Source organism: Hemitrygon akajei, chromosome 10 (assembly GCF_048418815.1).
Source record: "Hemitrygon akajei chromosome 10, sHemAka1.3, whole genome shotgun sequence".
In the NCBI taxonomy this organism is placed as follows: domain Eukaryota; kingdom Metazoa; phylum Chordata; class Chondrichthyes; order Myliobatiformes; family Dasyatidae; genus Hemitrygon; species Hemitrygon akajei.
In genome coordinates this window covers 54,335,415-54,362,470 of record NC_133133.1, presented here as the reverse complement: position 1 = coordinate 54,362,470, position 27,056 = coordinate 54,335,415, and the positions used below count along the sequence as shown (strand labels likewise).

Below are 27,056 nucleotides of genomic sequence, written 5' to 3'. Positions count from 1 at the left end.
CTTAAAATGATGTTGCTAACTGTATAGACCTAAGATGTAGATTTGGTTCTCAGCTGTAGCAGACAGAAATGAGAATGTTTGATAGTTTCTGTCAGAGCTGCTCACACAAGTCACCTTCTTGATTGTCCCCCAGAAATGTTTCTGTCCGTTTGAAAGGGGGTTAGACCTTCTAGCTGGATAGCCAAGTCTGGAATGGTGTCCTGTTTCTGTCAGGACAAGAATGCAGTAATCCCTCATCCCCTGCTGGCTCAGACACAGATACAAGTAATGCAGCATATTTTCTAGCCTTCGGATGTTAGTGAGTAAACGTTGGGAGCATGGGCCTGCAGGGATCTGCTTTAAGTCTCACGTATCTACCATGCTTCTGCTTCTTCAAGTAACTGTAGTAGACCTTTACTGTGTCATACTGTTCTATGTTTAAAATACTTTACATAGGAATGTTGAAAATTAATATTCCCATATTAACCATTACCTGGGTAAAATTAACTGAATTTAGCATAAGCCAGACATTCAACTGGGCCAAGCATCAAATGAACAGTGAAATTTTGGAAAGAGACAGGAGGAGCTCAAAATAATTAACTGCTCATTGCATAAGTTTCTTTCTACATTTAACTTAAAAACAGTACTGTTGGTATTAATTCTGATACCGTAGAGGAAAAATGAGGCCACAGTTCTAAATCCCTCAGGCAATATTCAATATTCTAAACTGGGCAGAAATATCTAGATAAAAATAGATACATTATTGATGCCCTCTGAGTGGATTTTACATTGTTAAGTCTTTTTTAATGTTCAAAACCATGGAAAATGCATTCATGGGTAAACTTATTTTTCCATTATAACTACCTTTGTAATGGGAGCCATATTATATTTTACACCTGCAAGTGCACTAGTGCGATGCAAGTGCTTATTGTTAATATACTGTATTTACTGGAATTGTACTCTTGTTCTTGAAGTGTGCCTGAAAGCAACATCTGATTTTGCCAGTTCTCTTTTCCCATTCCCCACCTGTTTTTCTGATGTCTTCCCCCTTCATTTCCAGTCCTGAAAAATGGTCTTGACCTGAAACGTCAACTGTTTATTTATTTCCATAGATGCTGCCTGACCTGAGTCACTCCAGTGTTTTGTGTGTGTATATCTGATTTTTATACACAGCTGAGTAGTACATTACATATTTGCTACCCTTCAATTAATCTACACATACAATGGATGTCCTCCATCAAATATTATTTACTTATTTTAAAGCTAGTTTGCAGTATTTTGTATAATAAATTAATTTAACTCATTACTTCAATATTTAATGGTTAATTCTGGGACTGGGTAGCTTGTTAGTACATATCCTTTAAAAATAACATTGGTATACTTTGTAGCAAGATGCCTTGTAGGAAAGAAAGTAGGAAGTAAAATGACAGAAAGGAGTAGTCCAGACAATTTTCTTGAAACCTGTCAAATATTGCTCAATGGTTAATTCAGTGCCAAAAAGGTTAACATAACATGTTGTTAAACCTACGTATAAAGACAGGAATATAAAGGTTGAGCATTGTTGAAATAATGTTCTAGTTGCAACTATTTCAATGTAAGAGTATTGTAAGGCAAACGAGCTTAGAGCATGGATCAGCATGTAGAAACAAGACATCATAGCCTTTAATGAGACTTGGCGGCAGGAGGGACGGGAATGACAGCTCAGTGCTCTGGGGTTCTGTTGTGGTAGACATCATAGAGTGGGAGGGATTAAAGGGGGAGATGTTACATTTCTAGTTGGGGAAAGTGTCACACCAGTGCTTAGACAGAATACACAGCAGGTCTTGTCCACTGAGGACAAATGAATGGAACTGAGGAATAAGAATGGAAGGACCACATGAGATTAATAAGCCACCCAATAGTCAAGAAATTTGTAGAGAGATAACAGAAAGTTGCAAGAAAATAATATTGTGATAGTAGGTGATTTTAACTTTCCATCTATTGACTGGGACTCCCTACAGTAAAAGGGCTGGATGGGATAGAATATATCAAATTTGTCAGGAGAGTTTCCTTAATCAATATGTAGAGGTCCCAAGTAGAGAGTGCAATATTGGATCTACTATTAGAAAACAAGACTGGGCAGGTGACAGAAGTGTCTGTAGAGGTTAGTAATTATAACTTGGATTATAACTTTGGATCTACTGATCATAATTTCATTAGTTTCAAGATAATTATGGAGAAGGATACTACTGGTCCTTGAGTTGAGATTCTAAATTGGAGAAAGACCAATTTTGATGGCATCAGAAAGGATTTGGCAAGTGTACGTTGTTTTTTCTGGCAAAGGCATGCTCGGTAAGTGGTAAGCCTTCAAAAGTGAAATTTTGAGAACAATGCTTTTGTGTGTTTCTGTCAGAATAAAGGACAAGGCTGACAGGTTTAAGGGAACCTTGGTTTTTGAGCAATACTGAGGGCCTCTGGTTAAGAAAGTGGTGCACTGCAAATTTGCACAGCAAGTAACAAATGAAGGACTTGAGGAGTATAAGAAATGCATGAGAATACTTAAGAGAAAAATCAGGGCTAAAAGAAGGCATGAGGTTGTCTAGCAGACAAGGCATAGGAGAATCCCAAGGGTTTCTATAGATACATTGAGTAAAAGGTCAGTAAGGGACAAAATCGGTGCTCTTGAAGATCGGTGTGATCATTTATGTATGGAGCCAAAAAAGACAGGGGAGATCTTAAGTATATGTACTTGGGAGACAGACACAGAGTCCACAGAGCTAAGGTAAAACAGCAATGAGATCATGGACCATATACGGAATATAGAGGAAGAGGTGCTTGCTGTACTGAGGCAAATTAGGGCCTACAAGCCCCTAGGGCCTGACAAAGAGTTCTCTTGGTCCTCGTGTGGGAGGCTCGTGCGGAAATTGCAACGGCCTCAGCAGAGGTACTTAAAGCATCCTAAGCCATGGATGAGGTGCCAGAGGATAGCTAATATTGTCCCATTATTTAAGAAAGGCTCTCAAAATAAGATGGGAAATTATAGGCTAGTCAGCCTGACGTCAGTAGTAAATAAGTTATTGGAAAGTATTCACAGGTACCGGATATACTGTGCAAGTACTTGACCAGACAGAGCCTGATTAGTGATGTTCAGCATGGCTTGTGCATGGTAGGTCGCATCTAGCCAATCATACAGTCTTTGTCAAGGAAATTACCAAGAAAGTTGATGAAGGCAAGGCAGTACATGGACTTTAGTAAGTCCTTTGACAAGGTTCCGCATGTGAGGTTAGTTAAGAAGGTTCAGTCACTTAGCATTCAAGATGAGGCAGTAAATTGGATTAGATGCTGCTGAAGGGTCTCGGCCCGAAATGTCAACTGTACTCTTTTCCACAGATGCTGCCTGGCTTGCTGAGTTCCTCCAGCACTTTGTGTGTTGCTTGAATTTCCAACATTTGCAGATTTTCTCTTGTTTGAAATTGGATTAGATATTGGCTTTGTGGGAGAAGCCAGAGAGTGGACATACAGCTGTCTCTCTATGACAGGAAGCCTGTGGCTAGTGGAGTGCCACAGGATCTGTGTTGGTTCCGTTGTTATTTGCCATCTATATGAACGTTCTAGATGATAATGTGGTTAACTGGATCAGCAAATTTGCATATGACACCAAGATTGGGGGTGCAGTGAACAGCAAGGAAGCCTATCAAAGTTTGCAGCGGGATCTAGACCAGCTGGAAAAATGGACTGAAAAAAATGGCAGATGAAATTTCATGCACACAGGTGTGAGGTGTTGTACTTTGTGAGGACAAACCAGGGTTGGAGATACAGAGTGAATGGTCAGGAACTGAGCAGTGTAGTAGAACAAAGGGAATACAGATCCATAACTCCTTGAAAGTGGTGTCACAGTTAGACTGAGACGTAAACAGACCTTTTGGCACATTGGCCTTCATAAATTGAAGTTCTGAGTACAAGAGTGATATTCTGCTGAAGGGAGTGTAGGAGAATGAGGGGAGATTTGATAGAGGTATACAAAATTATGAGGGGTATGGATAGAGTAAATGCAATCAGGCTTTTTCCACTGAGGTTGGGTAAGACTAGAACTAGAGGTCATAGTTCAAGGGGGAAAAGAAAAATATTTAAGAGGAACATGAGGGGCAACTTCTTTACTCAGAGGATGGTAAGAATGTGCAACGAGCCGCCAGCAGAACTGGTGGATGCAGCTTGGATTTAAATAGTCAAGAGAAGTTTTTATAAGTACATGGATGGGAAGGGTATGGTGCAGGTGCAGGTCAATGGGATTAGTCAGCACTGACTAGATGGGCCAAAGGGCCCTCCTTCTGTGCTGTAGTGCTCGGTGGCTTTATGACAGCGTCACTGTCACTGTTTCTAATGGCTTCTGTTTCTTTGTGCAGCTGTGTTCTTAATCCACCAGAACGTTTCAAAAAAGTATTCAAGGAATTTTTTCTTCTTCAGATTTCAGCAAATGGAATAGATGTTTCTTTATATAAAAAAGCTATGTGTGATGTAGGTCATTTATTAAAGAAAAAACACAGCTAAACAAGTCAGCAAAAGGTTGAACAATGATCAAAAGAAAAAAAGCTAATACAGCAAACTAAATTAAAACAAGATACACTGAACAGAACTTGATTAGACAAAATAATAGCTATTGCATACTTAAACAATAATCTTCTTATTCATGTGTTTTGTGCAACAAGAGTTAAGAACTGGCTGGAGATCAGATGCAGGTTCACATTAGAAAGCTAAGTGCAAGTGAGTAGTTCTTATTAGGTGTACTCAATTTTTAAAAATAATTTCAAGCTTTCAAGGTAAATTTAATATTATTTTATTTTAAGTCATTAAAATATTAAATCATTCATGTAAAATGTGTCTGATCATGAGACATCTATAAGCAGTTCAAATGCCTTTGACACTGAGACCTCGAGATCAACTGCCTAAGGCTGAGTCACAATTAAAATGCATTATCTGCTATCCCTCTAACATACAGCAATAAAATAACAAGCAGAACAGACAAAGAAGAATCGGTGGATGTTGTGTACTTGGATTTTCAGAAAGCCTTTGAAAGGTGCCACTCATGAGGCTGCTTAACAAATAAACAGCCCATGGTATTACAGGAAAGATTGTAGCATGGATAGAGCATTGGCTGATTGGCAGGAGGCACACAGTGGGAATAAAGGACGCCTTTACCGGTTGGTTGCCAGTGACTAGTGGTGTTCCACAGGGGTCTTGTTGGGACTGCATCTTTTTACATTATATGCCAATGATATGGATGATGGAATTGATGGCTTTGTGAACAAGTTTGTGGACAATTCGAAGATAGGTGGAGGGGCAGGAAGTTTTGAGGATATTGAGAGGCTACAGAAGGGCTCAGACAGATAAGGAGAATGGGAAAAGAAATGGGAGATGGAATACCGTATCAAGAAGTGTATGGTCATGCGCTTTGGTAGAAGAAATAAAAGTGTAGACTATTTTCTAAATGTAGAGAAAATTCAAAAATCTTAGGTGCAAAGGGACTTGGGAGTCCTCGTGCAGGATTCGCTGAAGGTTCAGTTGCAGGTTGAGTCGGTGGTGAGGAAGGCAAATATGAAATTAGCATTCATTTTGAGAGGACTGAAAATATAAAGCAAGGATGTAATGCTGAAGCTTAATAAAGCATGAGCGAGGTCTCACTTGGTGTACTGTGAGCAGTTTTCAGCCTGTCATCTAAGAACGAATGTGCTGAAATTGGAGAGGGTTCAAAGGAGGTTCACAAAAATGATTATGGATTGAAAGGCTTGTCACATGAGGAGTGTTTGATGGTTCTGGGCCTCTACTCACTGGAATTCAGAAGAATAAGGGGTGACCATATTGAAAAAATTGAATGTTGAAAGTCCTCGATAGAGTAGATATGGAGAGGATGTTTCCTATGGTGGGGGAGTCCAAGACCAAAGGACACAGCCTCAGAATAGATGGAACCGACTCAAGGGGCCAAATGACCTAATTCTGTCCTATATCTTATGGTCTTATGAAGTACAATCTGAGCTTATGGATGTAATTAACCACAAATGTAGCTGAGAACACTGATAATGCACTTCAGAGACATAAACACGTAAAGTAATACAGATGGTGAAATCATATCTGAGACTTTCAAGGCTTGCAGTGAACAATTCCACTTTCGGATGCAAGTTTCCACATAATTTGTGTTATAGCCTCTAGTTTCCTTTTATTCCTGCAAAACTCTTACTATTATCACCAGGTGAAGTGCCTATTATAGCTGACTTTCCAATGCTGTGATAGCACTCCAGAGAGCAAAAGTCAAACAGCTGCCTTTGGTTAAAGACAGAACTGAAACAAAATTGCATTGCTGAAAAGTCAATGGTTCTAATGCTGCCAATAACTCACTTTCAATATCAAAAGTTGTCATTTTATGCACAAATATATGTGTATTCCAGTGGTTTGGCATGCACAACCTTCACTGATGACAGTTAATGAACTGGCAGAAGCTTCCTAGTACTTCTGAATGACATTCAGAATCAACAATCTTGGTCTAACCATCATTAGACATCAAAGATCTTGCTTCCTGAATACTTTTGGGTGCACCTTATAGATTTTGGGTTGCTGATCATGAAATTCACCATGATCTTTTCCTATCACGCACCATTTTTGTGAAATTGCCTGCATTTATTATTTAAATTCATAATTCATGTCAATTAAAATGTTGCCCACAATATAAGCTGAGAAGTTTTCCATCTTGTCCAGAGAGGCCTGGGCATGCTTAGATAGGGCAGGTGCTGCATGGCAGGACAGGTTTTAGAAAGGCTATAAAAGCATCACTCACACATTGTTCTATGCATTGTGTTTACATGTGTACTGGTTTGTGATCACATTGATACACATGCTCTACGTGCATAGCATATTGCATGTATTCATTACAATAAAGTAACTGTATTTTCAGGAGTATTTGTGATAGCAAAATGTCTCACCAATGTTGCAACAGCTACGATACTCTGTTATATTTGTGGCAAGTATATGCTTAAATCTCAAAAGATGGAGCATGACCCCTCTTATTAAGAAAACCTATGAGTTCTAATTTGGGTTCTAAAATTGGCGACCAAGACAAAGCCTGGGATCCTTACATTTATTGCAGAGCATGCACTGTTGATCTTACAGCCTGGCCCAGAGGTACTCGAAAGTCCACATAATGGTAGTCTTTCAGTACCAAAGTCACCAAACACATGGAGTCTAGAGGAGGCAGACAAAGATGCCATGGCGCATGAGCCAGGAATGAATAACGACACTGATACTGATACAGATACTGAACCCTTTATGTCAAGTGAGCCTCATCTGATAACTCAATCTGAGTTAAATGATCTGGTCAGAGACTTGGGTTTGTCAAAGGCAAAAGCAGAATTACTGGTTTCAAGACTGTGAGTAAGTAATCTGCTGTCACCAGACACATGGGTATCCTCCATGTGCTTTGGTTGGTTCCCATGTCACAGAGGTATGATATCTTGTGCATGTTGATATGAAAACTGGCCACTTTAAATTCCCCTGGTGTGCAAGTGAGTAGTGCAACTTAGAAAAAGTTGGTGGAAATGTGGGAAGAATAAAATGCAATTACTGTTGGATTTGAGTAAATGCATGCTTGATGGGTTGAAGAACCAGTGCCCCGATTTAAGACTTCATGACTCTCGTCTTTTGAGCAAAACCTTCATGTAATGAATGCAACTCTGATTTCATCCCTTAGCTAATTTTATATCCATGCTGCTCCTTTTCACTTTCACTCAAATGCACAAATAAAATTCTTGAATCATCTAAGCATCTGGGCCTCCCTCTTTAGCTAAGTTTTGAATCACTCATCTTAATATCCCAGCAGTGCTGATTTGGAAGAAAGCTGCCAAAGATCTAGTGACACAAAAGACTGTACAAGCTGTAATCTGGAGTGGGAAAAAATACTGCTGGAGAAACTCAGCAGGTCAGGCAGCTTCTGTGGAGGCAGAAGGTTAGTTAAATTTTAGGTCAAGATATTATAATAGGACATGGTATACTGATGTAGAGTTTTAACTCAAAACGTCGACTATTCCTCTGTCTCTGTAGTAGGAGCAAACAAGATCACAGTTTGCTTATTACAACTAACACCTGGTAAGTTTTGTGGATGAGCTTCACCTGCATCAGTATCCGTTTCAATCAGAGTACAGTTTCGAGTGGACCATAAGATATCGGATCAGTTAAAGAAACCACTGGTATTCAGAAATGATGTTATAAGGCTAAGAAGGCAATTATACTGAAGAGATTCAGAATTAAAATGAGAAATTAAATAGCATAATTTTCTGAACTCATCATTTTGCAGAGCACAGATTAGAATGCAATTAAAGAAACTGCTGAGGTATCATAAGTTGCAAAAATGAAATTCTAAAATTACTATGATTTTTAAATATTTATGTGATGGAGAGACATACAATTTTTAAAAAGTTGATCAGGTTATTAAATACTTAAATGCGCAAATTCATGATGCAAAAAGCTCAAATATAGCACAAGCTACAATGTGCGACAGTTTCACAGCATTTTTTTAATAGTTTCACTCACCGCTACCCAAAGTTCTCATTGGTTAGCTGAATTACTGAAGATTATTTTGGGACAGATTGTAAGGTCATTTAATCTTTAGTGAATCATCATCAACAACTTCTAGGCTTCCATATTTGATTTTACATGTCTGTACCTCAGTAGTTGCTGCCATATTTCTTCCATTAGAATAGTAAGCACTCATAGCTTTGAAATTACTTCATTGCAAAAATTTAAACCAAATATTTTCATCTTTGGCGAGGTACTAACTTACTAGTTACACTCCTGTGAAATGCTTTGGGCATATGACTATTTTGAAGTTACAGTATAAATGCAATATATTGTGATTGTTCAATGTGACACTTTCTCTTCAAGTTCTTAACTGGCATATAACCCTTTACCCAAATAATTGCTGAATTCTAAAAGAAACTGAAAAAAAAATTGGTTATTGCAGGACTTCATACCTGATTCATCAGTAATTTTGTTTGCTTGCATTTCTTCCGTATCTTCATCGGACATTTCCATTTCTTCTTCACGACGAATACTCATAAGCTCATCATTATGGATGTTACGAATTTCCTGTAGAATTGGAGAAAAGCTACTGATTGATTTCAAAAGGAACATTACATATGTAGAACTGGCTGTTATTCCAATGCCAGTTATTTGCCATCCACTTTTCACATGTAAGCTTAAATTTCAGAGGCTTCCATAAGCAGCAAGGGATCAATCTTCCAAATATTTGCTATTTGAAAAAAAAACAAATTGTGTTTGAAACCTGAAAATTGCAGAACACAATTTGTGAATACGTAAGCAAAATAACTGAATGATTTCAGAAGATGACAGATGTGACACAAATCTCTATGTCTATAAATGCCTGTAATTTTAAAAGGAAAAATGTGTAAAAGTTTAAGATAGAGTAATAATGAAACAAGTAGGCAAGAATAGTTTAGGTCATATTGAAGGGGTTAATGAAACAGAGATCCCATATTATTTGTAGTCAAGGTAAGATTGGTAAAATTCAATCTTCCTGAAAACCAGTTATACGATTCTTACAATTTACCACATAATGAATTGCTTGTTTGTTCTTTAGAAAAGTGAACAGAACAAAGCATTAGGAAATTAATCCCTTTCCTTACTTCTGAATGTTCCTCTTTATTAGCCCTGAGCAGTATATAATCACCTTTGCTTTGTCTTCTTACTAGCTTTAAGTCTAATTGTAAATAGTCAGCAGTCCTTCAGCATTTGGGCTCGACTCCACATGGGCTTACCGCACATTCCTTTGGTCTAAAAATTCAATTTACCCTATTTCTTCCAAGGGAAACACTTAAAACATGGCGGATGTAAATGTTATTGAAAATCTACTTACCTTTGGAGGCCAGGTCATTATAGAGGAACACAAGGTGAAAGCCCAAGAATTGAATGGAATGAGACACACCTTACTTACTAAGGTCAATTTACCCACCATAAATTCTACCCTTGAACTCTTTTAGAAATTTGTTCAATTTGTACTCACCAATTTTCTGCAGAGGTGGGAGGGATGACTGGAACAGTGCTAATTAAGGATTAAATATTTTTACAGATGTGGTACTTCTACATTTGGACTAACAATGACAAATAACAGGCAGCTATTATTTATTTCTTAAAGGAAAATATGACAAAGAATACCTATGAACATAAACTGTTTTGTCTCCCACCATGCAATTGTGGATGGTCCATTATCTTCAAACCAAAATGTATTAACTTACCTTAGCTGTAAAAACCCTCATGAATAAAGTGGTAGAAATTTATTCTTGATGCTTGCAGTAAATGCATAATATCAACTTTATCAAGCATTGTGTACATTATGCATCTAATGCAATATTGCATGTTTAGCACAAGCAACCAAGGAGAATTTTTCAACCTACTGTATTATTAATTCCAAGTGACTGTATGGAAAACAAAATAATTTACTTTTGAAATTATATTTAATAATATTTTTAATGTCACTCCAATTTACAATGCAAGAAAAAATGGTAGCACAGTATGTTAGCAGAGTGACTGACAATTGTAAAATGGATTTGAATAAAATATATTCTATTAAGCCAAAACTTATTTCTTTGAAGTAAAAAGTTATATTAGTTTTAGTATAATTTCTAATGTCTCTGAGACAGGTGCATAAATGAGCAAACTTGGAAGGGCTTAATGACAGCAAATTGGCCAGAAAGGTATCCAATTCCCCAGCAATAATATACCTAGGGTGGCTAAAATATTTTTACTGATTGTTCCCATCCCACCCACAGATAAACCAGATTATGTTCCGTTTGCAAAAATTAAGACACTCTCTTGAAATTGTATATGCACACTGAAAAATGATAGAATTAGAAAATTACTAACCTCTACTTGTTTTCGCCACATATGCAGATTCTTGCGTTGAGCTTTTGAGAAATGGTCCCACGCCTTTTGCTTGGAGGCAGAGTGGAAAACGGAGACAATCTGCTCAACTTTGGTGAACAAAGGAGTCAAACAACCCAGTTTATGGTCCCACCAGGCATTAAGTGAGGAGTAGAGAAGTAAAAGAGGAAGGGAGTCAGCAGGCAAGCAGGCTATCATGATCAGTGCACTTCTGTGATCAGTGTTAAGTGACCCCAACAAATACTTACTTTGCAGAACTTTGTAGGTGAGTACGTACCTTCTTCAGGTTCAATGCCCAATGTTTTTACAATTTTATATCCCTAAACATTAAGAATCAAACTTACACTGTTCTACTAAGAAAACAGCTCTTTAAAATAGAACGACATGAACTGGAATCATTTCTCATAATCATGACCTGAATTTCACTACAATGTTGTAACTTCAGTTGAACAAAAGCAGCTGGACTTTTATCAATTATTAATTCTCTACATTGCCAGCAAAATCTACTTACATCTAATAACTTACGTTAAATGATACTTTATACAGAACCCATAAAGCAGTGAAGAAAAATAAAATCTATCCTACTACCATAGAAAATAAAAAAAGATAATCATACATGGGGGAGGAGTTTAGAAAACTAAAGTGACTTTTGAAAGTCAAAACTGCTTCACTCTTATGCACCAATAATACACTGGAGAAGAGGGCAAAGCCAATAGGATGGTTTAAGACTGTAGGAAGTGCTGAGGACACGAAGATTCCGTAAAGAAGTGTGAGATCCATTTGGAAACACCTGGATTTAATTTACAGGCAAATATTTTGTTTTAAATGAAACTATATAAATTTATGTATTCTATATTCTCAGATCATGCATAACAATAGGGCTGGGAAGAAAAGCTGCTTCCAAAGTTGCATTCAAGAATAACTTGAGGTAACATGGCTCTAAATTATCCTCTCCTACCAGAAGTATGTTTTATTATGCACTGAGATCCAGTGATATTTGAACATCCACTAGGATAGAAATAGTAAAGTTTGGAAAATGGAAGGTAATTCATTGTTAATTTATTGAAAATTTACTGCCAACATATATTTTGACCTCATGATCATTCCTCTTCCTAAAAACAACATCGAAGAATTGAGATTAATTTTGATATAATTGCAAAACAAATAAAGAGGGAAGATGGATCAAAGAATAGCACTTCGAATGATAGGTGAAGAAACAAACGATGTGGAATACAGTTCATAAAGGGATACTATGTACAAATCTGGTCACCATATTAAGCAGCCACTTGATATATTTAAAGTGGAAGTTGATAAGTACTTAATTAGTAAAGTCATCAAATGTTACAGGAAGACGGCAGGAGAAAGTGCTTGAGAGAGAAAATTAATCAGCCATGATCAAACTACAGAGCAGGTTTGATGGGCCAAATAGCTTAATTCTGCTTCTATCTTGTGATTTACTCCAGAGAAGAGAAAGTTGAAGTGAGAAATTAGTCAATATGCAATATATAATAAAGATCTGAACCTGATAAAGAGATCTGGGATTCCAATTATTGTTTGGGGGCACAGTTTTAACTTAGATGCTAGGATACCTCCTAGGATGACACACATACAGAAGCTGTGTCAGAGAGAAAGGCTGAAGACGTGAAGGTGAAAAACACATCAAGGAACAACTGAATGAATATTTCAGGAAGTGAGCATCAAATAGAGTATTTGATTTCAGTTAAAATATCTAAAGGTATAAAGTGAAAATCTTATTGGTGATTGCATTGTGCCTTATTTAAAGCAGCATTTGATGTCTTGTCTACAACACCTAGATAAAAATCAAAGTTGGCTGAAAAGCAATATGCAATGTTCATTCTATATATGTACTCTGGATCATCCATATCCTTTTGATATTCAATGATACAACCTATGCCATTATATCAAATTCTGCACCTTTGCACTGAGTGCAAGAGAGGACTGGATGTAGTACTTAACAGCAAGTGGCTCACTTTGCAACTCCATAAAGCTTTTTATTACAATCCATTAGGCACATGACAGCCATGATAGAATGCTCTCCACTTGGCTGGATGAGTGCAACTACAATAACACCCAAATAGAATGATAACATTTAGGGCATCCAATGCAGTTAATTTAAATATTCATTCTTTCTACCATCAGTATTCTACCACGCAATCAGTGGCATCAATAAGTTGTATTGCAATAACACACTGAGGTGACCACTTTTGTTGTCCAGATCAAGTTCGCACATCTTGCAAATTTAACAGCATTAAACACAAGTTCAGTATAGCTAAAGAGAACTTTCAGCTACTTAGTAAGGTGAATACAGTTTTCATTAAATAACTATGCTAGATAGTAACCAAAACCAGAAATTCTTAAAAATTGCATTTACTGTCAAATTTCGTTATTTTTATGAGCAGAATTTAAACTGCATTATTCCCATCTTTTCTTACATATTGAATACTTCACCATGGGTAAGTTTAAAGCAGTATTCTGCAGATCTGCACTCTCAAAAATATGGAAGATACGATCATGGGTATTCTCGAATGAGGAGTGATGCATACAATGGTGGAACCTAAAGCTGCTTCAGTGGGCAGGAGAAAATCAGTTGGAAGAGTGGGAATGGTGGACTACAGGAATGGGAGGAGATTTCATTATAACTGGTGCAAACTTCCCCAATGATAGAATTACATGTTAAATATGTGCAATTAACTTTAACTTTTGAAATAAGCTCACCTTAATTTTTTTAAATGAAGTAGAATTGTAGAAGCTAAAAGATAGGGGAAACTATTTAGAATGTAGATCATTGTTTATCACCCATTCAACAGACTAAAACAGAAGATTATTTGAAACTATTATTCTCAACAAAAAGTGTTCTCTTCTCTGTTTAAAAAAACATCAGTGTAACATTTGGGTCTGCGGTACATTATAAATGCCATAGAGGTGATCTGTACTGTGCATTGTGTCTAAAACATTGGAAGATATGGAGATGCACTTTTCTGGAAGAAGTTAATCATATTTGTAACAGTAATTCTGTAACTTTTTAATTTACTCCATCAGTGATGTATTATTTAATTTTATTTTTAGCTTTGAAAACTTTAAGAACAGCATCTAGAACCCACTGGCAGATTTAGAAAGTCTTTTTATCCTGCCACTGTACTCAGAACCCAATCTTGGTATTTCCCTGGAGAAATAACATAGACCAGATAGCAGGTGTGAGGTTTCACTGATCTTAATGGGCACGGAGGCAAAGGGGAAGATGGGAGACTTTTCTTATTAAGTTACTCTGCCTCAGCTAGAAACAAGTTAAAAGTATTAAATATAAAACAAATTTTTTATTTGGCAATGGAGAGCAAGGTTTTGTAAGCAAAATTGGAGCACTTCAGTGTACCGTTGGAATCCACTGTGGTTGTATAGACCAAATCATGGCATTCTGCATGTGGCCAGTGAGACTGACTAGTCAAAAGAAATTTTTAAATTATGTGCAGACAGGAAATGGTAGCCAACATAATTACTTACAAGAGTCCACAGCAAACATGAAAACTGGAAGTTTAGACATCATCTAGGTGTCAAAGAAAGGTGAAGGTGACTGAAGTGCCACATATTAAAAGCCAGAAGAATGATGTGGAATGGAAAATATAAAAAATGCCTGAAGCAAACTTCAAAAATTAAACACACCGAATCTCCAAGAAAATAACATTGATGTCATTCTTCCCCATTCACGCCTCTACAAATACAGAATAATTCCACATCCCATCTCTAGTTTTGTAGACTTTGGGTTACAGCACGTGATAAACATTCATGTAACTTTAAAATTTTATACTGATTTCTGTCTTTGTGACCCTTTCAAGTAACGCGCACTGGATACCTATAAGACTATGCATCTTTAAAAATAGTTAATAATGCCTCTCGTTCCTAACTAATAACTTACACTTATGTTACCAAGTTACTGTCTTTTTAGCTGAGGAATAGATCCTAGTTTTTTTAGCCCTCAGTTTTACACATTTTGAATTGACTACAAAAGGAAACAGCCAGACATAATTAAAATTCTCCAGCCCTAGTAACATTTTTATAAATCAGATCAGGTTGGAAAGGGAGTTGAGGGGAGGGAGCAAGCAAGCAGCTGGCAGAGAAATCGAGGGTAAAAAGCTAGCAGCATTTTTAAAGTTATTTTTGATTGTGTGGCAACTCGGTCAAATCAGCCAATCAAGGAAAGGTAGGGTTAAATGGCGTGCAGTGGGGAGTTGAGGCTTTGGTCAAGAGGCACAGGTAAATGGTGGTAGGAACATTTAATATCTCTATTTTTCTTTTGTTATGTGACATATGACTTAGCCTGCACAAAGTGGCAGGCAGAGCTCCTCCTGCAAGATGTGGGTAGTCAGGAAACTCATAGTCTCCCTGGTGACTACATCTGTGGGAAGTACACCAGCAGCAGGTCCTGTCAGACTAGGTCAGGAAACTGGAGGCACAGATGAATGTACTCAGGATCATATGGAGGCAATTTATAGGGTGACCACAAGGAGAAGTGGGGGGGAGGGTGTTGGGTAGTCAGACTCCCCTGACTAGATTCCCCTGTGGCCATGTTAAGTTCTGTTCATTTGGGCTACATAAGTATTTAGTACGCATGTGGATTCTCCTTGTTATGCGTGTACGCGCGAGAGAAGGGGAAATTGTGGAATGTAAAGGTGGCAGCCCTCAGGTATTGATGGGAGACATTGGAAGTAAAGTTGTTAAAACAAAAAAAGCATGTTTTGGCATTAACTGTAGAAGCAAAGGAGGGTTACCAGTTATAGGTACCTGCTGACATTTGACGAGAGCAAGCATTACGAAAGCTGGAAAAATGAAATTGGAATACGGACTCCTGTTACGGAACTGGAGAAGACAAAGCAAGCCTTGGCTGTTGCGTTGTTGCTTTCAGGAAGAGCAAGAGAGACCATGATGAGAATTTCGTTGGAAGACTTGAACAAAGATGACAGTATGAATATGCTGATAAATACACTTGACTGTTTTCTTTGAAGGAGGAAAAGGATCGGATTCATGAGGCATATTCAGACTTTGACAAAATTTCCAGAGACAATTCTAAAACTATGGCTGATTATATTATTGATTTTGAACAAAAGTGCAGCCTCATGCGTAAATACAAAATGGAACTTCCTGATGCTGTATTAACTGTTAAATTGTTGATACTATGTGTCTAGACATAGAGGACAGAGACCTAGCGTTAACTGCATGCACAGAACTTTCATATGCTTCTAATTTTCTCCAAGCTAAGACATAGCATCACTTGAGAGAACCATTGTGACAAAGTAGGAGCTGATATATCCTTCCATTTCAACAAGATGACCCTCCTAGCTATCAATGTAACAAACGCAACAACATGTTGGTCAGACGCAGAAATACCATGGATATTTTGAGGAATTATTCCAAACAGCACAGTCAATTTATTAGGTTGCAAGTTGATTCTGAGTGCTTTAGAAATTGTCGAAAAGACTGACTTCTTGAATTCCAAACCTGTTTTAATATAGAACATGACCAGAACATATGTGTCAGTGTAGCTAACTCAGTTTTACATATATCACAATACTTGTCAACATTGGGAAATATTTTAGAAAGTCTCTCCTTCGTCAAATGGTAACGATGTACAATTTTAAATTGAATCAGTGAATGACTAGCACAGATTGAAGAAGAGTTAACCAGCTTCAGAATCTGCGTCCAATCCTCCCATATAAAAGTCAAATTGAGTTCCTTCTCCCAATCCTGTTTAATCAAGTAAAGGACGCTTATCAACCTTTATTTGATTTTGAGAAGAGATGGGGCTCATTTGCTCGTTATTATCATTTCAGTTAACTGATAGATTTCCTCCACGATCTAAGTGTAAACTTTTTTTGATATATCTTTCTTTCTTGTTGGCGGTTTGATGTTTATTTTTAGAAGCTTTCTGTATGACAATGGCTCCGGGGTTGTACAATGACAATAGCTCCCAATGGATTTCTTTTTTTTCTCTCACTTTTCTTGCTTAGTAGGTTTTTTTTAATTCACAAAAATTTTCAATCTTTAAGATAATTTTTTTTGAGACATTATAAGTGTTGTTACTTTGATGTACCTGTGTTATTTTTGAATAATAATAATAAGATTTGAAAAGAAAGAAAAAACTTTCATATGCATCTATGAAATCAGCACTGAAGAGGGTTTTGGGAGAAAAGGCTGCTAAGACAATGGTCGGAATTAGTTTGAGTCAGAAAACTGCATACTTCTCTGAACAGAAACAAGAGCTTTGCAAGCGTAGATCACAGAGGGACCAGTTAAGGGTACCATTACCTGGCACAAATCCAACAAACAAGTACGGTAGGAGATCAAAATGTGCGGTATGTCGAAGTATTTACCACTGGGCATGAAACTGTCTGCACAAAACCGAACAAGTCAAGCTAACTGAAGAAAATAACAAACCTCAAGATGGAAAAGAATGGCATAATCACATTGTGAAGGAATCACTTACTAATGCAGAGTCATTTGAGGCAGAGATTTTGATAATAGAAGCTTTAGAATCTGCTGTTATTGATACAGCATGCGCACACACACAGTGAGTGGAGAAAAATGGCTTGAAAGTGAACTAAACCAGAATGAAGTGCAGAAACTGGTGAACACAGATACACTTAGGTACAAAGCATTCAAATTTGGAGATGATAAAATTGTACATTCCACCAAAAGAGTGAAAATTCTCACAATAATAGGGCAGACAAAGTGCTACATTGAAAGGGAGGTGGTACCAGTAAACATTCTATTACGCTTGAGTAACAGACAGAGACATACTTTATTGATCCCGAGGGAAAATGGGTTTCGTTACAGCCGCGCCAACCAAGAATAATGTAGAAATATAGCAATATAAAACCACAAATAATTAAATAATAAGTTAATCATGCCAAGTGGATAATCTTTCCTAAAGAAAGCAGGAGCCGTACTGGATATGGAGAATGACCAAACAGCAACGTTTCAACAGCCCGTGTCTTTTGAGCTCACCAGCTCTGGACATCACTGTGTGAACCATCCTAGATAAGGCATTACTGAGAATCATTATGAGAATGAAGTATTGTTACACAAAACATGACCGTAGATGAGAAATGCAAACTGTTGCTCAAACTTCACAAGCAGTTTGGGCAGTCAGGAAACAAATATGGAGATTATTTTTCCATTCTAAAGCAGATATTTGACAGCTGTGAGACATGCCAAAAGTTAGGAAAGCCCAAGTTCAAGCCTGTGGTTGGTCTGCCACTAGCATCTGAATACAATGAAACAGTAGCTGTAGACCTACATGAACTGGAGCAAGGAAATAATGTTGAAAACAGGTGGAAAGATGTCATGAGTGGATCCAGTTGTTTTTTTTACTGGCAAGATTCAGGACATCATGTGATTGGAGTACTTGCATGTTAGGTAGATGACTTCATACATGGAGGCTCACAAAACTTTGCCACAACACTTATCCCTCAGTTCTAAAGTCAGTTTTTCAGGTTGGACGGGAGGAAGATGGCAGATTCTGCTATGAAGCATCCTTACTGTTGGCGGAACATACAACTGCACCAAGAAAGCTACATCAGGAACCCTCAGCCAATCCGCATAAAATCCTCATGTGCCACGCAACAGGATGCACCCCTCAGTGAAGCTGAAGCTGAGCAACTTAGGTCAAAGATAGGTCAGGTTCTACGGGCAGCAAGGCTGAGCAGACCGGACATGACGTTTGATACCAGCAACTTGGCATCCAGCACAAAAAATACCACAGTACAAACTTTACGTGAGGCAAACAAGATAGTGTGCAGAATTCAATCAGAAAAAGTAGTCTTGAAATTTCAACAGCTTGGAAAAGATAGCTCGTTAGATAGCTTGGAAAAGAAGGCTTGTTGTCTTCAGTGACGTCTCACTTGGAAATCTTCCTGATGGAGGGACTCAAGGGGGACATTTTACTGTACTGATGGGAGAAATGGGAAGAATTTCACCTCTTTATTGGCAATCAAAAAGGATCCGAAGAGTTGCATGGAGTATGCTGGTAGGAGAAATTCTTGCAATGTCTGAAGGTATTGATAATGCTGTTTTTTTGGTCACAGAATTTTGAGCTTTTCCATGGTGACTCAAACAAGAACAGTCAACAAACAACTTGTGCCACTGACAACTACTCTTTGGTTGCTGCCATCAAATCCACCAAGGCACTCACAGAGAAGAGGCTTCATTTAGAGATAAACAGCATCAAAGAACCTGTCCAAGCACAGAAAATTCATCATGTTCTATAGTCAACCACGAAGGAACAAATGGCTGACTGCCTCACAAAGGAGGGAACTCCAGCTCTGGTGCTGTTAAAGGCGGTTAGTGAAGGCATTTGGTACCTTAAGAATTGTATTAACATCAAGGGTAAGAACTAATTCTCATAGCCTAGTGGACATTTGAATTGTTTGGACTACAATTGTCTTTAAATTTTTTCAAATTTAATTTTTTAATATATAGATAAAAAGGATGGGAGATTGTTGAGTTCTGTTCATTTGGAATATGTACGTACCAAATACTTACGAGCACTCTCCCTGTTATGCACATGTGTGTGGGAGAAGGAGGAACTGTGGAAAGTTGTAAAGGTGGCAGCCCTCAGATATTGAACGGTGATGTTGAAAGCAAAGTTGTTTAAACAAAAGAAAAATGTGTCCTTGTTGTCTGGGGGTTAACAACCATTCCCCTCGGTATTAAATATAGCCTTTGGATACTGTTGAGGGGGGTTGGGGAACAGTTTGACTTTCTAAAGGCCAGCAGCAGTAGCCAGATTAGTGGCACCCTGCCCAGCCCTGAAGCAAAGGATGAAGTCAGGCAGAGTGATGCTGATAGGGACCCAATAGTAAAGGGCTCAGGTAAGCCCAGTTGAGACTCCAGCCTGGTGTCTTGCCTCCCTGGCGCCAGGGTCAAGGATATCTTGCAGGGGGTACAGCACGTTCTGAGAGGGGGCAGTCTGCAGCCAGACGTTATGGTCCATAAAGGAACCTGTGACACAGGCAGGGGATGAGGTTCTGAAAAGTAATGTTAGGGAGCTAGGTAGAAAGTTAAAAAGCAGTACTTCCAGAGTTGTGATCTCTGGATTATAAACCACACCAAGTGCTAATGGGATGAGAAATGGAGACATGGTGCAGTTCAATAAACAGTTGCAAGAAAATGTTTGTGAACCTTTTGCAATTACCTGGTTTTTGGCATTAATTACTCATAAAATGTGGTCTGACCATCTAAGCCAAAATATTAGACAAACGCAATCTGTCTAAACTAATAACACACAATTGTACTTTTCATGTCCGTAGTGAACACATTGTTTAATCATTCACAGTCCAGGCTCAAAAAAATGTGAACCCTTATATTTAATAACTGGCAGAATCTCCTTTAGCAGCAGTAATCACCACCAAATATTTCTGTAGCTGCTGATTAGACTTGCACAATGGCAAGGAGGAACTTTAAGACCATTACTCCATACAAAACTGTTCCAATTCATCAATATTTCCGGGATACCTTGCATGAACAGCCCTGTTCAGGTCATGCCACAGCATCTCAATTGGGTTAAGGTCTGGACTCCAAAACACAAATTTTCTTTTTTTTTAAGCCATTCTGTTGTTGATTTTCTCTTGCCTTTCAGATCATTGTCTTGTTGCATCATCCAACTTGTATTAAGCTTCAGGTGATGGACTGCTATCCTGGCATTCTCCTGTAAAATGTCTTGATACAATTTTGAATTAATTGTTCCTTCAACAATTGCATGCTGTCCAACATCAACACTGCCCTCAACCACATCTCTTCCATTTCATGCACATCTACTCTTACTCCATCCTCTCACCACCCTACCTAGGATAGGGAGCCTTTTGTCCTTACCCCACCAGCCTCCGCATCCAGCACATAATTCTCTGGAACTTCCGCCATCTCCGATGGGATCCCACCACCAAGCACATCTTTCCCTTCCCCCCCACTTTCTGCTTTCCACAGGGATTGCTCCCTACAGCACTCCCTTGTCCATTCGTCCTTCCCCACTGATCTCCCTCCTGGCACTTGTCTTTGTAAGTGGAACAGTGCTACACCTGCCCCTACACCTCCTCCCTCACTAGCATTCAGGGCCCCAAACAGTCCTTCAAGGTAAGGCAACATTACACCTGTGGGTCTGTTGGGGTCATCTACTGTACCCGGTGCGGGGTATGGCTTCCAGTGAGACCCAACATAGATTGGGAGAGTGTTTCACCAAGCACCTACACTCTGTCCACCAGAAAAAGCGGGATCTCCCACTGGCCACCCATTTTAATTCCACTTCCCAGTCCCATTCCAATATGTTAATCCATGGCCTCCTCTGTCGCGATGAGGCCACAAACAACATTTTATATTCCATCTGGGTAACGTCTAACCTGATGGCATGAGCACTGATTTCTTGAATTTCTGGTAATGCCGCCCCCTTCATCATTCCCCATCCCCTATTCCCTCTCTCACCTCATCTCCTTGCCTGCCCAACACATCCCTTCCAGTGGCCCCTCTCCCTTTTCCTTCTTCCATGGCCTTCTGCTCTCTCCTATCGGACTCCCCCTTCTCCAGCTCTGTATCTCTTCCACCATTCACTTCCCAGCTCTTTACGTCATCACTCCCTCTCCCGGTTTCACCTATCACCTTATGTTACCCCACCTTTTATATCTACTCCTCATCTTTTTTTTTCTCCAGTCCTGCCGAAGGGTCTTGGCTGAAACGTCAACTACTTTTTTCCATAGATGCTGCCTGGCCTGCTGAGTTCCTCCAGCATTTTGTGTGTTACTTGGATTTCCAACATTTTAATATTTTCTCTTGTTTGTGACTTGATCGAGGCATGGTGCACATAAACATCTTCCTTGAGAAGAGCAGGCTCTGTCTAAAGACCTGTCTAAGACCTGACTTTGTGTGTCTTTTTTAGAGACAGGGCACCTCTACAACGCAGCCCTCTAATTTCATCTCATTGATTGGAACATCTGATTCCAAATAGCTTTTGGAGAAGGCATTACCCCAGAGGTTCAGATACTTTTTTTGAACCTAGACTGTGATTGTTTAAATGGTGTACCCAGTATTGATGAGAAGAAATACAGGATTTTATTAGTTTAGGCAGATTGTGCCTGTCTATTATTGTGGTATAGATGAAGATCAGAACACATTTTATGAGTAATTAATACAGAAAACCAGGTAATTACAAAAAGAGCTGGTGCAGGAGGGCGGGCTTCAGATTTATGAATCATTCCAGGGCAGATGGGACCTGAACAAACAAGATGGCTTGTATCTGAACTGGTGGGGAACCAATATGCTTACTGAGAAGTTTGCTAGTGCTACTTGGGAGGGTTTTAACTAAGTAGCAAGGGGATAGACACCATTACAGCAGGACAACAGGTCGTAGGGTTTAGGGTAAAAAAGCATGACAAGTAAGACGGAAAGGAAGTACAGTAAGGAGCAGGCTAATAAACAGTGGGATTTATGGGCTAAAATATATTTATTTCAATACTAGGAGTTTTACAGGTAAGGAGAATAAACTTTGAGTCGGGGTCAGCACTTGAAAGTACGCTGTTATTCCCATTAGAGATACCTGGTTGCATGAGGGACAGAACTGATACTCAATGCTCCAGAAAAGGGTGTAAGAATGGTGGAGGGGGTTCCACTGCTGATAATTGGGTGCTCTACAAATAGAAAGATGAAATAATGCTGATAGCCCACTACTAGCCACTGAGAGGTGGAGGAACAAGTACAAACCCCATTTCCAAATTTGTGTATATTTACAAAATACAATTAAGTTCGTCAGTAAAACTAGTGAACATCTTTTCTTTGCACTTTTGTCAGTTAAATAAAGGTTCACGTGAATTAACATATCACAGATTTTTGCTTTTATTGCATTTTGGAAAATATCCCAACTTTTCTGGAAATGGGGTTTGTATGTAGACATAATATAGAAAGCTGCAGAACCAACAAGCTTGTCATAGTGGGGGACTTTAACTTCCGCAGAATTGACTCGAACTTCCTTAATATAAGACTTGGATGGGGCAGGATTTATTCAGTGCATTCAAGATGGTTTCTTGAAAGAGTATGTGGAGAGTCTAATTAGAAGAGAAAGCATACTGGATCTGGTTCTGAGAAATGAGCCAGGCCAAGTGACAGCCTTGATTGTGGGTGAACATTTTGGGACTCGTGACTAAACAGTTAATTGTGTTTTAAGGTATAAAATAGTTCCTCATTGATTTAGAGGATAAAGATGAATAGGATCCAGGATAAAATGCAACTCTGGATTCAGAATTGGCTTGACCAATAACACAGTAAGCTGGCTTTGAAGGCTGTTATTCTAGCTGAAAGTGACGAGTGACAAGGATAAATGCTGGGACATCAGTTGTTGTGATATATCAATGACATTGATGAAAATGTAATGTGTGGATTTGCAAATTTGTGGATGACACCAAGATCAGTTGTTGTGGACAGTGTAAAGGACTACCAAAGAATGCAACAAGATATATGTTACAGATATGAACAGAAAAGTACAAATGGAGGTTAATCTAGACAAGTGTGAGGACTTGTACTTTGGGATGTTAAATAAAAGGAGAAAATGTACAGTTAATGGTAGACCCCTTAATGGCATTGAGATGCAGAGGGATCTTGGGGTCTAGGTCTATAGTTCACTGACAGTGGCTATGCAAGTGGATAAATCGGTAAACAGAGCATATGACATACCTGTCTTCATTGGCAGGCGTGCTGAGTACACGAGTAAGGAAGTCATATACTGCATTAATGAAAACAAACTTTGGTCAGAACACATGAAGTATTGCATGCAGTTCTGGTGGCCTCATTATAAAAAGGAGGTGGAGACCAAGGAAAGGTTGCAGAAAACTTTTACCAGGATGCTACCCGGATTAGTTGTAATCAACTATAAGGAAACATTAGACAAAACTGTATTGTTCTCCCTGGAGCATCATAGGCTGAGGGGAAACGTCATAGCTTTTTTTAAAATTATGAGAGGCATAAGCATTTAGATCATTTCTCCAGGGTAGAAATGTTAAACAGAGGATATACTTTTAAGGTTATAATAGAAAATTTAAAGGTGACATGAGGAGCAAGATTTTATATACAGAGTGTGATAGGTGCCTGGAATAGGTTACTCCAGTAGTAATGGAATCAAGTAGTTTTGTGGCATTTAAGGGGTTCTTAGATTCTCACTTGATTTAGAAGATAGTGGAGGGAAATGGATAATACACAGGAGGAAGACATTTAGTATAAATTGGCATCAAGATCAGCACAAAATTGTGAATCCAATAGCCTGTCAAGTGCTGTACTGATCTATGTTCTTATATATAATGAAATATAGAGAAAATACTTGGAGTGGGCAAAACATGGCAGGTAGAATATTATTTGGAAAAATAATGACAATATGCACTTGGCAGGAGACCATAAAAGGTACATTATGTTCCAGGCACCTACTAATCTCTGTATATAAAAAATATTTCCCAACTTTAAATTTCCCCTCTCTAACCATATGCCTCTCATAATTAAAACAAGTATATATTTTTTTAAACTGCTATTGTAGCTCTATATTAACTTTGTACAAACTACTAAAATTTAATATGGAGATATAATACCAATTAAGGTAACAAGCCATAAATTGGCCTTTATTGAACAGGACAATAATGAAACCACATGAACAGCACCAGCTGAAGCTCTGAATTCCATGCCCCATGTCACTTTACAGGCAGTGCAATTTACATTTGCTAGAATGAATGAAGCAGGACATATTACATACAATTAGGCTACTCTCACTAGAGTTCAGAAAATGAAAGATGACCTCATTACAAAATTCTGTCAAAGTTTGGCAAATTGTTTCCTTTGGCTTAAGCAAATCAAAGTAGAGTGTAATCTTACAGTAAGAAGTCAATCATTAGGACTGAGGTGAAGACCAACTTCAAGGATTGCTGTAAATCTTTGGACTTCTCTATTTCAGAGGGCACAGGATGCATTGTTTTTCGTACATTCAAGAATGACTCAATAGGCAGACATGAAGGAATTGTACACTTTACGATCCAGTTGGAAGATCCACATGGGAAGTGATTTCGATCTGAAGGACAACATTTGGAGGCCATATTGCCTACTGTTGCCTCCTCTATACAAGAGGAATATGATAGCATGAGATATTATAACATACGGCCCCAAACTGTACATCAACTATCTTATATTTCTGGCATTACTTCTCTAACAACTTGATTAAGGTTTTTACTGCTATGCTGTAGGTATTTCATTTTAGCAGTTCTGTAAGAGCAGTCTGTTCTGCTTTTAGCATGTTTGGGTTTGAGCTAAAGATAAAGAGCTATGATGTTCAACTTAGGAATGTTGTGTCAGCCAATCAGGATGGTGGAATTGGGAGAAGGTACTAGAGAATGCTAGGTGAAGAGGTTTTTGGTGACAGACACTGGTGTGGGTCGAGGGCTTTTTGGCAGGAGCTGGGAGAAGACAGGAGGGAAGGTGGCTGAGGATGCCATCCCTATTGCACAAGTTGCTTTGTACAGATAAATGACTTTAAAGAAGAAGGACCAGTACTCCCGCGGGGGAGCCCATTTATTCGCAATGGATTTCAAGTGACATTTGGAAGGTGGTGTGTTCTTTCATGCAGACTGTGGGTCCAGTGTGTGAGTTAAAGACAACTTCAAGATGTGCTCCAACTTATGTGCACATTTGGACTAGGTTAACTGTAAAGGGCCCTTTTTATTTTATTTTATTTTTCTTTCTTTTTTCCTGCAATTGTTCCATAAAACTGAAATTTGTAAATATACTTTCTTTATAATTGCATATGGTGTACAATTATTATTTCTTGCCAAAGGAACTTGGACGGTAGTTTGTCTCCCAGGTGCCAGGGTCCGGGATGTTTCAGATCATGTCCAAGATATCCTGCAGAGGAAGGGAGAACAGCCAGAGATTGTGGTACCTATTGGTACCAACGACATAGGTAGGAAAAGAGAAGAGGTCCTGAAAACAGACTACAGGGAGTTAGGAAGGAAGTTGAGAAGAAGTACCTCAAAGGTAGCAATCTCGGGATTACAGTGACACGTGACAGTGAGTATAGGAATAGAATGAGGTGGAGGATAAATGCGTGGCTGAGGGATTGGAGATTTTCTCCAATCTGAGGGATTCAGATTTCTGGATCATTGGGTGTGACCTGTACAAAAAGGACGGGTTGCACTTGAATCCCGGGGGACCAATATCCAGGCAGGGAGATTTGCTAAGGCTACTAGGGAGAGTTTAAACTAGAATTGTTGGGGGGTGGGAACCAAACTGAAGAGACTGGGGAAGAAGCAGCTGGCTCAAAAATAGAGAAAGCCAGGAGACAGAGTGTGAGGGAGGATAGGCAGGTGATAGAGAAGGGACGCGCTCAGACCAAAGATTTGAGATGTATCTATTTTAACGCAAGGAGTGTTGTGAAAGAAGCGGATGAGCTTAGAGCATGGATCAGTACATGGAGATATAATGTGGTGGCCATTACAGAGATTTGGATGGCTCAGGGACAAGAATGGTTACTTCAAGTGCCGGGTTTTAGATGTTTCAGAAAGGACAGGGAGGGAGGCAAAAGAGGTGGGGGTGTGGTACTTTTGATCAGAGAGTGTCACGACTGCAGAAAAGGTGGACGCCATGGAGGGATTGTCTACGGAGTCTCTGTGGGTGGAGGTTAGGAACAGGAAGGGCTCAATAACTTTACTGGGTGTTTTATTATAGGTCACCCAATAGTAACAGGGATATCGAGGAGCAGATAGGGAAACAGATCCTGGAAATGTGTAATAATAACAGAGTTGTTGTGATGGGAGATTTTAATTTCCCAAATATCGATTGGCATCTCCCTAGAGCAAGGGGTTTAGATGGGGTGGAGTTTGTTAGGTGTGTTCAGGAAGGTTTCTTGACACAATATGTAGATAAGCCTACAAGAGGAGAGGCCGTACTTGATTTGGTATTGGGAAATGAACCTGGTCAGGTGTCATTTTGGAGATAGTGATCATAATTCTATCTCCTTTACAATAGCATTGGAGAGAGCTAGGAACAGACAAGTTAGAAAAACGTTTAGTAGGAGTAAGGGGAAGTATGAGGCTATCAGGCAGGAAATTGGAGGCTTAAATTGGAAACAGATGTTC

General features: G+C 38.8%; 1 protein-coding gene across 5 annotated transcripts in view; it reads right to left on the bottom strand.

Moving 5' to 3' along the window:
- The window catches only part of LOC140734403 (ecto-NOX disulfide-thiol exchanger 2-like), a 285,185-nt gene that overhangs the window by 35,774 nt on the left and 222,355 nt on the right, over nucleotides 1–27,056 (bottom strand). For all 5 annotated transcript variants that reach the window (XM_073058298.1, XM_073058301.1, XM_073058300.1 and 2 more), the window contains 2 exons: nucleotides 10,882–10,988; nucleotides 8,973–9,087 (listed from right to left, as the gene is read on the bottom strand). In XM_073058298.1, the coding sequence (XP_072914399.1) occupies nucleotides 8,973–9,087; nucleotides 10,882–10,988 (222 nt within the window). The remainder of the gene's footprint in view (nucleotides 1–8,972; nucleotides 9,088–10,881; nucleotides 10,989–27,056) is intronic.